Genomic DNA, 14,518 nt, shown 5'->3' on the forward strand with positions numbered 1-14,518 from the left:
GGGCACATCAATTGATATTAGGAGAACTACAGTTGACATAATGCAACTAATATGTGGGTGTAATAGAACCTAGACTAGAATATGCATTAAAATATAAGCTGTTGTTGAATAATTGCTCAGATAGACCAGACCTAAAAAGGTTGGATGAATTTGAAATCTTACTTACCTTGAATGGATCTTATTTTCTTTTATATGTGACAGAATTAGAGATAGAAAGAATACTTGAAAATTTTGGAAAATGGTAAAAAAAAACCCATGTTTTTTTAGTGTCAAGAAAACCCTGATGAGAATAATCCTTGACTGGAGAGAATCGTTGCCATTCAGTACTTATTCGATGCAAAATGCCATCACTGACACATATTTGGTATGGAAATGATTATTAATTTGTGTGCAGAAAATGTTGTTTTCTGCACAGAAAAAGCTGCACGTTGGGGGTTTTTCTGAGTAAAATTCTCACCATGGTTGAGTTTTATAGAAAACAATATCTTCGCATAGAAAACAGCACTTTCTGTTGGAATTAACATTTCTGTTTTTGAAATATTATTTTCCATGCAAAATATGCTGTTTTCTGTGCAAAACAACCATGTGCAAATTTTGCATAGAGGCAACCCCCAATTACAGGGTTTTTTTCTAAACAGAAAATACAATTTTAAATGAATGTTTCTTGCACCAAAACAACCAAGTGTGAATTTTGCATAATAAGTCCCAAATTGGGAATAGCCTCTCAAGACTATTGGTTTTTGAAGACATTCTTGCAGCTGGAGAAGAAAATTGCCAAAAATACTCCTTGCTACCTTTGAGAATAAATTTAGAGGAGAATTACATGTCTACATAATCCCAAGTTGACAAATAAGGGCTCTGATTTAGAGTGTTCCCAAAACAACTTGTTCAGTGCTTTGTGTGAGAAGCTGAACAAAAGACAATCACCTGTTATGATTAGCTCTTCATGTTAACAATTAACAGAGCAAGCTTAGACATGTCTGCTCAGAAGTAAGTCCTACTGAGCTGAATGGGATTTACTTCTAGATAAGTAAGTGGGCAACTTGAAAGGCATAATAATCCTATAAGGTCAAAAATACATCTGTGGCATAAAAAAAGCAAAGTCTTCTGCAGAATTTTCATGTTGATGTAGGAAAGCAGCAGGTTATTTACTGGGAAAGTAAGCCTTTGTATTCCTTGACCCTGAGCTTACATCATTTTGAATAACCTACAGTTATAATTATAAACAAGAATCGACATGAAACTTTATGTTCAACTACATTCTCAGTATACAAATGTAGTTTCAACATTTTGAAAAATATTGGTCATCTGGTATTATTATTATTATTATTAAATTTTGTTATGTGGCAATGCTTGATAACAATATTTAAAATAACAGTACAGTTTATTGTAGTGTGAAAAATATTCATTTAGGCATTTCGGCAACAAACTGTTCAGTTTGAATAAATGCTTAACTCATCAGATTTAACAATGATGAATCAATGTGAAAATAGTAACTTTTATTTATAACACACTATAGATCTCTTATAAAATCACATGGAATTCCAATATTGTGCATGAAATAACCTTTTTCTTTAAGAAATAATTAATCTGTTGTAATCGGAACATACAATTCTCTCAATTACTAGGTATATTTCTTGCAATGCTCTGGTCTCTATAAATAAGGATCCACTGATGCAACCTTGCAGCTATAAAGGAATGGATACAGTTTAAAACTGCTGTCAGATCCTGAAATTCTAGTTCCTGAATGAGAGAGAGAGAAAAAAAAATGTAAAATACGATTTCACATATTTTAAAGGCCAAATGCATTAAAGGTCAAAGCATTCATAGTCTTATAACCTAGTATTCATTCAAAGTGAACAAATGTAAGACTTCAGTATTTTGAACCTAAAATTGCCCAATCCGGTACAGCAGGTCCAAGCAGAAAATGGCTTTTCTTGTAGATCTGCCATGCTGGTGGCAGTGTAAAAATCTGCCACCAAAGGGAAAGAACTTGCATTTTGCTGTTGTCTCCCAGCATCAGCTAATTCAGTGCACCTAAGCATCTCTTCTGCTTGTTGTTTATTATTATACAGGAGAGGGGAGGAGTTCCATAGAAGTTATGATGCTGGAAAACTCTGGCTGGAATCCTGTTGGGCAGTTATGATATGTAAACTATAGTTGTGCATTTGTAGATGCTTCATATTCACAATCCCTACATAACCCTGTTTAAGAGCGCTACATGAACACTGTCGTCCCAGTGGTAAGCAGCCACTGGGACTGACAGGGGTCTGTTCCTGAGAGTGCTGCTTGACATCCCATCCTTCCCACTATATGCATGATTTCCAATGTGGTGGGATTTGCAAACTGCTCCTTTTCTGCCAGTGTACTGGAGATTGCTTCTGGGGGGCGGGGGAGGATGGGAATGTCAGCCAGCTACCTCTTAATTGACAGGGAATGGACCTTCATCAATCTAAGTGGATGCTTACTTAAGTTGGTCTGGGGGGAGGTTCTGGCGGAATCCACTACATAGTATGGTAGCTATAGTATGACATAGTATGCGATGGTCATAAAGGATCCTGCTGTATTTCTGTACATGTAGCTGAGGGGTTCTTCCTGTGGTCCATGGTTAATGGATTGGCTTTATGAGGTCTGTGAATTGGGTGCCAATTTTTTTCTTGATTTCTGAATGCATTGGGGAGTGGGGGTGGATTCATAATTTTCATTGAATTGTTGAAGGGGCAGATGAACCCTGGGGGGGGGGGGTTAAGAGTGGGGTTAGTTAAGAAATCAATACTATCTCTAAAACATTGATTGAAGAAATATTTGAAACCAACGTGGCTGTTGCTCCTTAAGTAAAACACCATAGGAATTTCAAAGAAAGTGAAAAATGCTTCTGAGGGAATTTTCAGCATCTGTATACTGTCACCTGATTTTGCCTAAAGCAAGATTAAAGAGACTGCAGAGTTTCCTCTGCTGGCAATTCACCTGAGAAATGTTAAAAGAAGCCAAAAGCAGTTTTAACAAACTAGCTAAAAAAAACCAAATTAGGGTGGTTTCTCACATCCTAATTGATTATCTGCATTTTTAAAAATGGTTTCTTCATCTCAGTCCTTTATAATAAGATGACTAAAAGTGGATGCTTCCCTTGCTCCATGGATTTCTAAAGTACTAAGACACTGGGCTGTTAGATAGCAGTAAATTCCAATGAAATTTGTACAAATGGTTTTTATTAAGAACTGGGATATATATGGGAAGAGAAGGGAAAAAACTGCTTCATTGCTGCTTGCTGTGACCCTGAACAGTAACAAAATGAGCAACTGTTGAAAGAGTTTCCTCACTGGAGATATATCAGTGCTTTATCCAGAATTATCAGGCTAGAGTTTGAAAAACGTATTCCTTATAACAGTGGCCTTGCTGGCTGTGGGATTCTCTGAGCTACAGCCAACAAAAGCAACTCCTCCAACTCTGATCTATTGGGATGAAAATCTTCACTTACCTTATCCTCAAGTGTAAATCTTTGTGTATATGTGTCTGTATTTTTTTTTAAATGAAATGTTTTTTCTTTGCTGGGTGAGATTGAGAATTTATGCAAATTATTGGGTTTTTTTTTTCACCTTTAAAAAACACTTTGAATTATTTTGCAAAAACAAATTGTGCAAAAATCTTACGTTTTATGCAAAAAATAAAAAAGGAATGCTGGAATGTGAATGTTTTTAAGTCCTGAAGTAACAGTTGGGAAGGGGAAAAAAGGTATCTATTTCTATTTGTACTTTCTTTTCACAGAGTTGTTGTACCTATTTTAGGAAGTGCCAACATGTATTTAAATTGAGCATAATAAATTTGGGGAATTTGCCAACATGTACACTACCTCTCAGACACCTGTCACTGTTCATAAATTTCCACCTAATCTTACTATCTCATGCTTTGCTTCTGTCATGGAACATCACTCTCTGTGCAAATCTACCAGCCGTGATATGCTGAAGGAAGCAGAAAAACATATTGCAGCATGAAAATGTGGTTCAGTTTATGTTATCAGTACAAAGCTTGTGATATCAGCTCAGCTGCAATAAATGTTTTTCACTTGAAGAAGAAAAACTTTCTATTTTTAAGAGTACTGTATCTTGATTAAGCATACTGCCAAGTTCATCAAGGGGCAGCTGTGCACAGCCCTTGATTTCTACACAAATCAACATGCTGGGAATTTTTTTCCGGAACCACTATATTTCACAAATACCTCCTGCACAAAATGTCTTTGTATAATTTGTCTGCAACTCAAGGTTAGACATTCTGGACCAAATTAATCAACAAGCAACTTTCCAAACAGCCAATGCATTATAGACCTTGAAAATTTTCCTTTCATTACAACTGTGCAATCAAAAATATAGAATTACACTTTCTCATGAAAAGTTCCAACTATTTTGAGCACCGTTTTGCTATTTTTATTGACCTGAGAAGCCAGTTATGCATCAAGGTTATACTACTGAAGTCAATGGATATACACATGTAAGGTAAACTTTGCTCATATAAGCACATGAAGCTCAAAACTCCGAAGTACAATATCATGAAAATGACATTTGTACATAATAGTAACACTCTAAGGAGAGCCAGAAATGGTTTGAGCATTGGACTATGACTCTGGAGATCAGGATTTGATTCTGTGCTCAGCCGTGGAAACCCACTGGGTGACCTTGAGTGAGATACCCATTCTTAGCCCCAGAAAAAAAACTGTAATAGATTCACTTTAGGATCACCCTAAATGTCATGGCCAGCCAAGAGCAGGTCTTGGAGGATGAGGAGGAGGATGGGGTTCCTCCAGTGCAAGAGGTAATTGAGGCTACACCAGGTGTTAATCCCGCTCTGCCAGAAGCCAGCCCTGATCTCCCAGCCCCAGAGGAGGAGGCTCAGCCAGGTCCTAGTGCTGGCTGCAGTCCAGGACACTAAGTCAGACATGACTTGAAGGCCATACAACAATAACAACTAAACAATGGAAGGTCAGGGTCTCATAGGTGTCTCAATATCATCAGTGAAACATACTTTGCTAGAAACTGTTCATGAAACAATGAATTCTGTGGCAAGCAATGTATGACCCACCAGTTATACTGCCTGACTTAGGGTTAACATCTTGGTGATTTAGTACAGATAAAATACATTGATAGAACAGGAAAATTTGCCGTAACAACTCTTGAAAGTCTGTAATAGGTTGTCTAGACCAAACATCTCCAAGTCATCCTCTTCCTTATGACAGCCCCTCCAACACCCTTAAAAATGTTAAGCATTGGGTCATGGGACCATGCTCAATGGAATGTGCTTTAGTGCAGGGGAAAAGTGGGGATTGCCCAAATTGGCTAGAGTTACCTTGTGTGGCAGAGCTGTACTTATTTATACTTCTTTTATTCAAAGGGATGATTGAGAAAATCTCTACCTTGCCACTGTAGCTAACCTGCCACTGTTATATAATAAATCTAGAATCTAAGGAGATTATCAGATGCCTGAAAGTGACAGGAAGAAAATGGGATGCTCCCATCACAATTGTGCAATTGGGACAAGAATATCAGATAACACCATTATCCTGTCCTTGTCCCATCCATGGGGAGAAATTCTCCCATCACTTTTCCCCATGAGTTAGTGAGACAACAGAGAAGGTTTCTGACTGAGAATTGTTAATGTTCCTCATTAAGCTGCAAATCCCAGGATTCCATAGGATGGAACAATGACAGATCATGGAATAACAGTGTTATAATTTTGTAGTGTGAATGGGCACTAGGTTTACTCTAGCTGTGAGTACTAACTGAATTTAGGCCAGAAAAAAACAAAGGTCTCAGTGTTGTGGAAGGGTTCTAGTATTGATGCAGCTTGAAACAACAAAGGTTCCCCTGGGCCAGACAAGTGTTGTAGTAATAGAGTTGTAACTGATTTCTCAAAGAAAGTTTCAGGAGAACTCAGCTACTGTACATTTTCATTGGTACTTTGAGTCTCATTTTGTTTAAAGTGGTACCTCCATATTTTCTGGGGTTAGGGGTGAAGGACCCTGTGACTGTCGAAAAACCATAAATAAAAATACCATTCTTTGTACCTGAGAGAACACCTCTGTAGGAATCTCCATGTCCTCCACAGCAACTCTATGGTCAACATCTGCTAGAAGAATCATGCTAGAGGATGTACAACTGCCTAGAGAAGTGTTTTCTCTAGGAACGTCTAGGTTTTCCAGCACAACTCTATGTTCGCCTTCTGGCAAGGTTGTATTGGAGGACCTGGAGATTACTGGAGAGAACATATTCGTCCAAACCACAAATCAAAGCTGCAAAAGTCAAAACTGCAAATGTGGAAGGTCAACTGTATAGTTTGGAGTAGTGGATAAAGGGCTTCGGTAGATTTATTTGGTTTTCTGTTTTGCCTCAACAATATTAAAGTGTAACAGAGTATATACTTTAACACAGGAAAACAATGATAAAAACAGAAGCTTCTTTACTTGAAAACTGCATCACACTAGGGAGATTTTTCCCTCTACATTTTTAAATAAAAAAATACAAACTGGAGCACTTAGGAGAAATGTTCATAACCTTAACCATGGTGTTTGCTGCTAAGTAAATGCTGAAATACTTCTCTGCTAGGCTACTGTTGACATTTACTAGCTTATCTATTCAAGTGAAATGAAATTTGCATTATTTGATGACATTTTGTGTTTCTTATTGTTGGCCATACTTTCCTATCCACCACTATCTGCCTTTCCTGCAAATCCTTCATCCACATCTCAGATTCAGTCATTGCTGTACTACAAACTGCATCAATAATAAATGTTGGGGTTATTAGTCTTACTTTTTCCCATATTCTAGCACTGTTTCTGAATCCAAAACAAATCTCGAAAGCTAGTATTCCTCTGCCCCTTGAGCCAATCAGTTTTATTTCATTTTCTTCTTCAGGCAGAATCTTAAATTCTGTAAGTACATGAGCATCTCCCCAAGTGCAAATATTTTATGTCACTTGGTAAAATAACACATTTCCTTGCAAAAAGAATGAATACCTATGTCAAGGGGGAGGGGAGGCAAAAACAACAAATGGAAGAAAGTTTGAAATGAGTTATGAAGATTACTGAGGAACTCTGACAATGGGGGGTGCTCAGGATTTTAGTCCACACTTTAAACAAGCTATACTACTACTACTAGTTCTACTCATCATCATCATTCAAGGATCTGAATTCCATTTCCAAAATAGATTTACTACCTTGGATAGCTTTTTAAACTTTTGATTAAAATCCAGAGCAGATTCACAATCCCATTGACATAAGAGCCACCAGCTGTAACTCAGTGGTATAGTTACAGTGCTCCCTCTCCCTACAATGAGGGCATTGCTCCCCCAAATAAAAATACAGTCTGCTCCTATGAATTTTCCCTCTAACCTCCAACTTTCTAGCATTGCAGTAACTTCAAACTTCACTTAAGCATTTAGAAATTTACTAAGGCAGTGTGATCTCATTCAAGATGGGGTAGCAGTTTGCCATGCAGTTTCTGTAAATTTCACTTAGACATCTTTTGGGTAGTTTTATTTAAAGCCATTTTAAATTAATAAACATTTTATCTGTCATTTATAATGGATTTCCTTTTAAAACTATTGTTACTTATCCGCAGCACTCAAAATCCTTTTACTGTTCTGCTAAGTGCTGTATATTCAAGAAAGGATAGTTTGAAATTGTTATATATCACAGTTTATCATAGCTCGGCTCACCGCAGTAACAATCCCAGGAAATGTGTAATAAATCTGTAAGCAGTGCAGGGTGATTATTTGTGACCCAGCTTATATGGAACAGAAAAGAGATAATATAAGACTGTGAATACCTGTGTAATGTTAACTAAAATCCTAGATATTCTTGATATAAATTCAATTACATTTACCACAACAACATGCAATACCCACCTTTGTCTCAATTTGTTTTGTTTCTGTGTTCTGGAAAAGCAGCTTAACTCGAGTTTTTCCATCATCTGAGGATCCCTTCAGCTGAGAAAACTTGAACCTCCAGAGGACATTCTGGAAGGAAATGGAAAAGACAACACTTTGGGGTGCAACTGTCTTACACATATGGGCTAGATCCAGATAAACATGCACACAAGAGGGTTGGGAAAAGCAATTTTCCTCCCTTTCCTCACCTTCAGCATTTCTTCAGCCATCAGAGGTTTCTCTGAGGGCCAGAGGACCCTGTTGCATGGTACTTGCCATAGGGTAGGAAAAAGCGGGGGGGGGGGGGCATGGGAAAACCCTGAAGATCAGAAGAGGTTTCTGTTAGCCTTCTTATGCATATGCTCCTTTTTTGAATCCAAAAATGTGGTGTGGAGTGTGGTGAAGTCTCTTTCTTTGGACATTCTCAAGCAGAGGTTGGGAATGCTTTGGTTGAATACCCCTGGAATGGCAAGCTGTGGGACTGGATGGCCCTTGTGGACTCTTCCAAGTTTATGATTCTATGAAAATTTGGGCTCGAAATAATATGTGTGTGTATATATATATATATATATATATATATATATATATATTACAGAAATAAACAGTATGTGGTTATCATTTCGGAAAAGATGATAGGAACAAGGAGTTGTGTGTGTGTATGTGTGTGTGTAGTCATATTTAAAATTTTTATAGACATGAACATGAGGGACACACACACACACACACACACACACACACACATACAGAGGCATTTTTTAAAACATTTACTTTGCTCAGCTTCTTTTAACTGAGTATTTTATTCCCTTATTTTCTGCCAACGCTTTGTGAAACTGCATGTTCAAAAGATATTTAAAAGAATTTCTGAAAGGTGAAATGAAAGACCTCTTCTTTCTAAAAAGCCTCATAGAGAAAGTCATGCTTACAGCTATATTTACTAGATCCAGATGGAAATGGATATCTTCCACCAATGCTATGGACTTAAAATATGTTGAGACCTGGAACATGTATCACAAGTAGATGCACAGGGCAGTCTATAGTGTGGCATTTGAATGGTGACCTAGGAATTAATCCCTTTCTGGAAGCAAAGGTAATGGTCATTCAGAATAACCTGGAGATTCTGGTAGCTAAAAGAGAGGGGAAATGGATGAGTAGAAAACAAAACTTCCTCAGATAGCAAATATGGTTAATTAGGAGAGAGTGGAGATTTTTGATTGAATGAAAGCTGCATCTGGGTGGACCTGTTTTTGTTCAGCTGCCTTCGCAGGAAACATATATTATAAAAATCCTATTATCTAAACAAATCAGTACAATCCAACTCTTTGTACAGATAGTCTGTATTCATAGTCTCTCTCTTAATGGCCCTCTTTTCTTACTGTCATAATGTAGTCTCCAGTTCCCCCCGTTTTGTTTAAAGTTTTGTTCTTCCTGTTATAAAATCAATAAGAACAAATTGCTGTGGTTCAGCACTTCACAGTGTTTTCTAATAAATGGATTTAGTTGGAGCAGTATTTTATTGATCAAATGTTCAGGTCTATCATTAAACATTGACAAAGGTAATGTAGATATAATAATCTTCTATTTCTGAGTGAAAGTGCATTCACTAATTTGACATAAAGTAAGCCTTCTCCCCTTAAATCAAAAGTGCAGTTTTAAAATCTAATTTAAGCTATTTGAAAAGGGCTTACTTTGATATGTGCAGCCAGGTTTCCACTAGCTATTTTAAAAAAATAATCTTAATATTACCTATTTTGTATCTTTCCATATTTTTTAAAAATAAAAAAGCTCTGGTTTTGTACTCATCATACACTTCTTCATATTGGGAAAATTGCATACTGATTTACTGCTCAAAAGGTTTGCAATTTATCTTGTGATGCATATTCAGTACAATAACTTTTCAACACCATGTAATTTGTATGGATGCATGAGTTACTTGATTTACAGAATGGTCTTACTAGTGGTGGATAAGACTGCTGTGCTGTTTGCTTGAATTGTAGTCCAAACATCTTATCCAAAGCCTGGTTGGCAAGATGGAAATGTAGAAAGTTTTCCTTTCTTAATAGTATTTGCCTCTTCAAATTTCTATTGTTTCCCCTTTAGTTTTCTGGTTCCAGTGGGAGGGATATTTTGTGTGCTATCTCCAGCTCTGTTGTATATTTCTTTTAATTCCATTTTCATCCCCTCCCTCCCAATCCTGTTTATTTTAAAAATTCTGTTTGCTCATGATTCAGATTCTACTTTTTTACTCCTATCTAGTTAGTATTAAGTATCTGTGATTCTTGCTTCTGAATCAGATGCAAATTGGCTTTTAATGACACCTCACTGTAAATGTTTGGATGGTTGCACCCAACAGTTGGATATAGCTGCTAAATATTATTAGAGTGGCAAGATGAAACCCATGAGATTTAGACAGCAGCCGACTAATTCCGCCCTCGGTGGAAGTGAGAGCAGCACTGATAGAGACTGGCCTCCAAATCTCAACTTCTTGATTTGGATCAGAAAAGAATTCATTGGATGGAATCATGTGGTCTGTTGTGTGAATATGTATGCCAAGGTTGGCCTTGTGCCCTAGGGCCACAACTTCTACAGCAAGAACAATGTCAAGAAAAGGGAGAATAGTCACCACCAGAATTCTGCAGAAGTGGTGATTCTCCTTGTAATTCAAACCTCAACCCCCCCCCCTTTTTTTTTTAGTTAAAAAGGAAAGAAAAGACAATTTAGAAGACCAGAAAAATACTTCCAGAAACCTCTGTTTTCATTTTATTTATTTTTAATTTGGGGTTATCAGTGTGCTACGGACTATAAATTGGCTTCTATGTGCTTACCCACCTGGTCTAATGAATAAAAAACACACTAAAAATTCAAGGCATGCCTACAAGATACTACTCCCTCTGTTTATTTTCCTCCATTACCAACAGAAGTTTCTAAAGCATGTAGGCTCTATCCCTAGCCTCAAAGATTACTGACAGTAATATAGAAATTTGTCTCAGGTTCAAACCTAGAGTTGTTCTGTCACTGCCTGCTGAAACAAGTTACCAAGATGTGGGCATTAAAAACAGATTTCAACTTTAATGGATATTGAGCCTTCCTATCAGAGGGAATACCAGAGGCTCCCTTGAGTATATTGGCACCAGGTTCTGCTGTAAGTGTTTGTTATGATAATGAGAAGGGGATGCAGTCCCTTCTCAGCTGGCCTTTACCAGTAAGATGTGATTAGTGGCACCTTGCCCAACTTTTCAGACATCAATAGTTGAAATTGATCCAACAGCATCAGATAAACCTTGGGAACCTCCATTAAAAATACCATTCTTAGATGGCAATGTTTACATTGGATGAGATGGGAGTGCTTTGTTGGGTAAATGCTTTTAAAATGCATCACAGTTGTCATGAGTTCATCATTATTAACTGGGAGGCACGGTTGTACTATATTCTTTACCAAAAACATCCTATCGATGAGCTAGACGCAAAAATCATACTTTTTGCTGTCATCACTCCCAGACAATAGAAACCTAAGTAGGCTTGAAGGCATTTTTGAACTATGTTCTCTATATTCTCTACCCCCAGGACAGGAAAAATAACAGTTGAGATCTTTCTTAAAGAATAATATTTTATAATTGTTTTCTTTTTCTTCTTACCTTTGTTTTATTGTCAAAGCAGGTGAATCCCAAAGCAAAGTCTAACATAAAACATAAGCTTTCTCCTTGCCAGCTACACGTATAGGTTTTAGACTAAGAAAAAAATAAAGATAGAAAATAGCATAGTAAATAGCATTTCTTAACTGTTGGAACTCCCAGTTAATATGAATGAGTAACTGTTACTAATCTAGCATTACAGTCCTATATACAATTGCTTCTAATGAGGTTCTTTGTGATGAATGATAAATGTTAAGATCTTGAGCTGAGGCGTTATAAAGTGTCTTAAAATGGTATGTCTTTGTATAGAATGTATACATTGCGACAGGTCAAGAAGACTGAAAGACAATACTGGAAAAAAGAACAAACGAGGAGCAGATAAGATGTGATGCAAACACTATAGGCCAAATGCATCAACATGAAAAACAATTAACATGAAATTGCTGCAGTATACAGCAAATTCTATGTTTTCTCATGCAGAAAAGTCCCAAACTACAAACATTCATGTCACAGAGGATTTTTTTTAAACCATCAAGCATTTTTTTTTAAAGTATTCCTTCCATCCCTACAGCATCTTGTTTTATCTGCCACATTATGCTTTTCGATGGACATACTAATCTCTATCACAGCTACATATAAATATTTAATTCCTTAATTGTATTTCTTTGGGCAACAATTGCCACTCTATCATAATTTCCCCAAGGCAAAGTTATGTCATTCCTGAGATGTTTTAGACCCAGTAAAGGTTCAAACCAACAACAACAACAATAACAACTAGGATGTAACCTGGCGATACAGATATAGGCATTTTTAGGGAACCCCACAAAGCCCATATATAGGTCAAAAGCTGCAATTAGGATACCCCCATCTGTACAAATGGGGTATAAATAAATGAAGTTAGTGTTTAATCCCAATCAGTAATAAGGGTAGAAAGCAAAGGTCAGTGTTATGAGGCTGGTGAAAAATATATCAAGATTACATTGTGTTAGATATATAGGCCTGCGCTTGAATCATACAGTACAGTATGGGGACAGGAAAAACCCCCATAATTCCTGTTCAGAGGAAATCTAACCAGCAGCTTCCCAGCCATTTAAAAAGTTTGACTGTATAGCGCAGTAAAGAAGAAATGCACTGCGAATAGGTTTTGCTTCTTTTTAAAGGCAATGCAAATAGCTTCATGCTAAGTGAGCCATGCAAACATCTTCAAGGTCATTAGCAAATATGCCCCAGAGGAAAGATTCAAATGTTTCAAGTACAGCAATCAGTCAGACTTGAGCATAGCTATGTCACTGCCTGTCTCATCAGTACCTCTAAGCATGGTCAGTGTAGATGAATAAGGGCCAAGGAGGCACAGTTTCAATAGGGATGTTTATAACAACACAAAACACAAAACCCTTGCTCTGATTTTCTGTCCTGATGTTGTGGTGCTGAATTATTTGTTTCCGGTCACAGAGTGGCACCCATGTGCTAATTCAATCTCATTTTTTCCCCAGTCTGAAAAAACTTCCAGGACAGAAAAGACTGGCAATTATGATCAGTTCCAGTTTCTTTTCAATTTTTTTCCCTTTCTTATAAGCAAAGTATGGAAATGTTAAAGTGCGTTAACACAGAAATTAATGAATTTAACATAAATGATTTTAGTGGAAATGATGATACTAATGTGTTGCAAAAAACAAAGTAATGTGGTAATAGATTAGTAACATGTTACTTTTAAATTGAAAAAGTTATTAAAATGGCCAACCTTCCATACATTTAATCCATTCAAGTAACACATTTTTAAAAGTCTTGAAACAGTAATTCTTACTCCACCCAATAATGGTGTTGGCATTTAATGATTATGACTTTCTAAACAGTTGGTGTTTGTTGCTGTTTTTTTTTAATGTGTCCTTTGAAATCTCACAGTATGTCTCTCATTCTACAAGGGCTAGATATTTTGTCAGCAATCTAGATCTACTTATTCAGACATATCCGTGACCTTCTCCCTCCCCTGTGCTACTTTTTAAAAATTGTTTGACAGTATCCAAAATTTTAACCTCTTGGTACCATGTCATTTAATAAAATTTACTTTTGCCTGCAGAAGTGTTTCTGTGATTATTCTGTGATTATATTGCTTTCAACTATCATTTTAGATGTTTAAAAAATAATCCAATAATTCTGAAAGAGGTCCCCCCCTTTTTTAGTTGATTTTTACTGGTTTTGCAGTTCTGTCATCATCTTAAGCCTTTTCTTTTAGCACATTGCTGTGCATCAAAATGTAAATACTGTTACATCAGTGCCCTTTGGTGTTGCTCTTAAATACAACATTTTTGTTGCTGCTAGAAAAGTCCTATCCTGGCTGAGATAACCAGTTAGCAATACACACAGAAGAGCTGGATTTTTGAAATTCTTTATTGAAACAATACATTGTGAATGATATCACATGACATGATTTCATGAAATGTCCAGGAGACCTCATCCTTATGTTATCCGCATGCTGCATATTGATCATCCCTCCTAGGTTTTCTTTAATTAACCATATCCTTCCATGTGCTCCCAACAGATACAACTCCTTGAGAATGAGATGTTTTGTTCTGGAATACTGTTATAGATTGCCCTGTGTTACATCACAACAGATCCTCCCTGACTTTTCAGATTATGTTTCTATCTTTCGTTAACAAAGCCTCATTTCACATTTCCACATATACCTGCTAGAGACAGCTTTACAGGTTTCCTTCCTTGATCATATGGCAAACCAATTTCAGGCTCTTTCTCTGATCTTTATTCATGTTGATTGCATGCATCTTGTAAAATTAGCGTGGCACAAAAAAGATCCATGCATGCTTATTAAAATGATAATGTGCAGGATCAGCACTGTATACAATCCCAAATCCAACTTTGATCAAAGTTGGAAAAGCGGGATAAAAATACACTTTTTATTATATTATTATTATTATTATTATTATTATTATTATTATTATTATTATTATTATTATTAT

The 14,518-nt window shown here is 36.6% G+C and overlaps 1 protein-coding gene across 1 annotated transcript in view; it reads right to left on the minus strand.

The window, feature by feature from the left end:
* Positions 1 to 1,617: 1,617 nt before the first annotated feature.
* SNTG2 (syntrophin gamma 2) overlaps positions 1,618 to 14,518 on the minus strand; it is a 188,157-nt gene continuing 175,256 nt past the window's right edge. Inside the window, exons 15-17 of the mRNA XM_042457420.1 lie at positions 11,547 to 11,639; positions 7,894 to 8,004; positions 1,618 to 1,743 (exon numbers count right to left, since the gene is read on the minus strand). Coding sequence (XP_042313354.1) covers positions 1,618 to 1,743; positions 7,894 to 8,004; positions 11,547 to 11,639 — 330 coding nt within the window. The remainder of the gene's footprint in view (positions 1,744 to 7,893; positions 8,005 to 11,546; positions 11,640 to 14,518) is intronic.

The sequence above is a fragment of the Sceloporus undulatus genome, chromosome 1 (genome assembly GCF_019175285.1).
Source record: "Sceloporus undulatus isolate JIND9_A2432 ecotype Alabama chromosome 1, SceUnd_v1.1, whole genome shotgun sequence".
NCBI lineage: Eukaryota > Metazoa > Chordata > Lepidosauria > Squamata > Phrynosomatidae > Sceloporus > Sceloporus undulatus.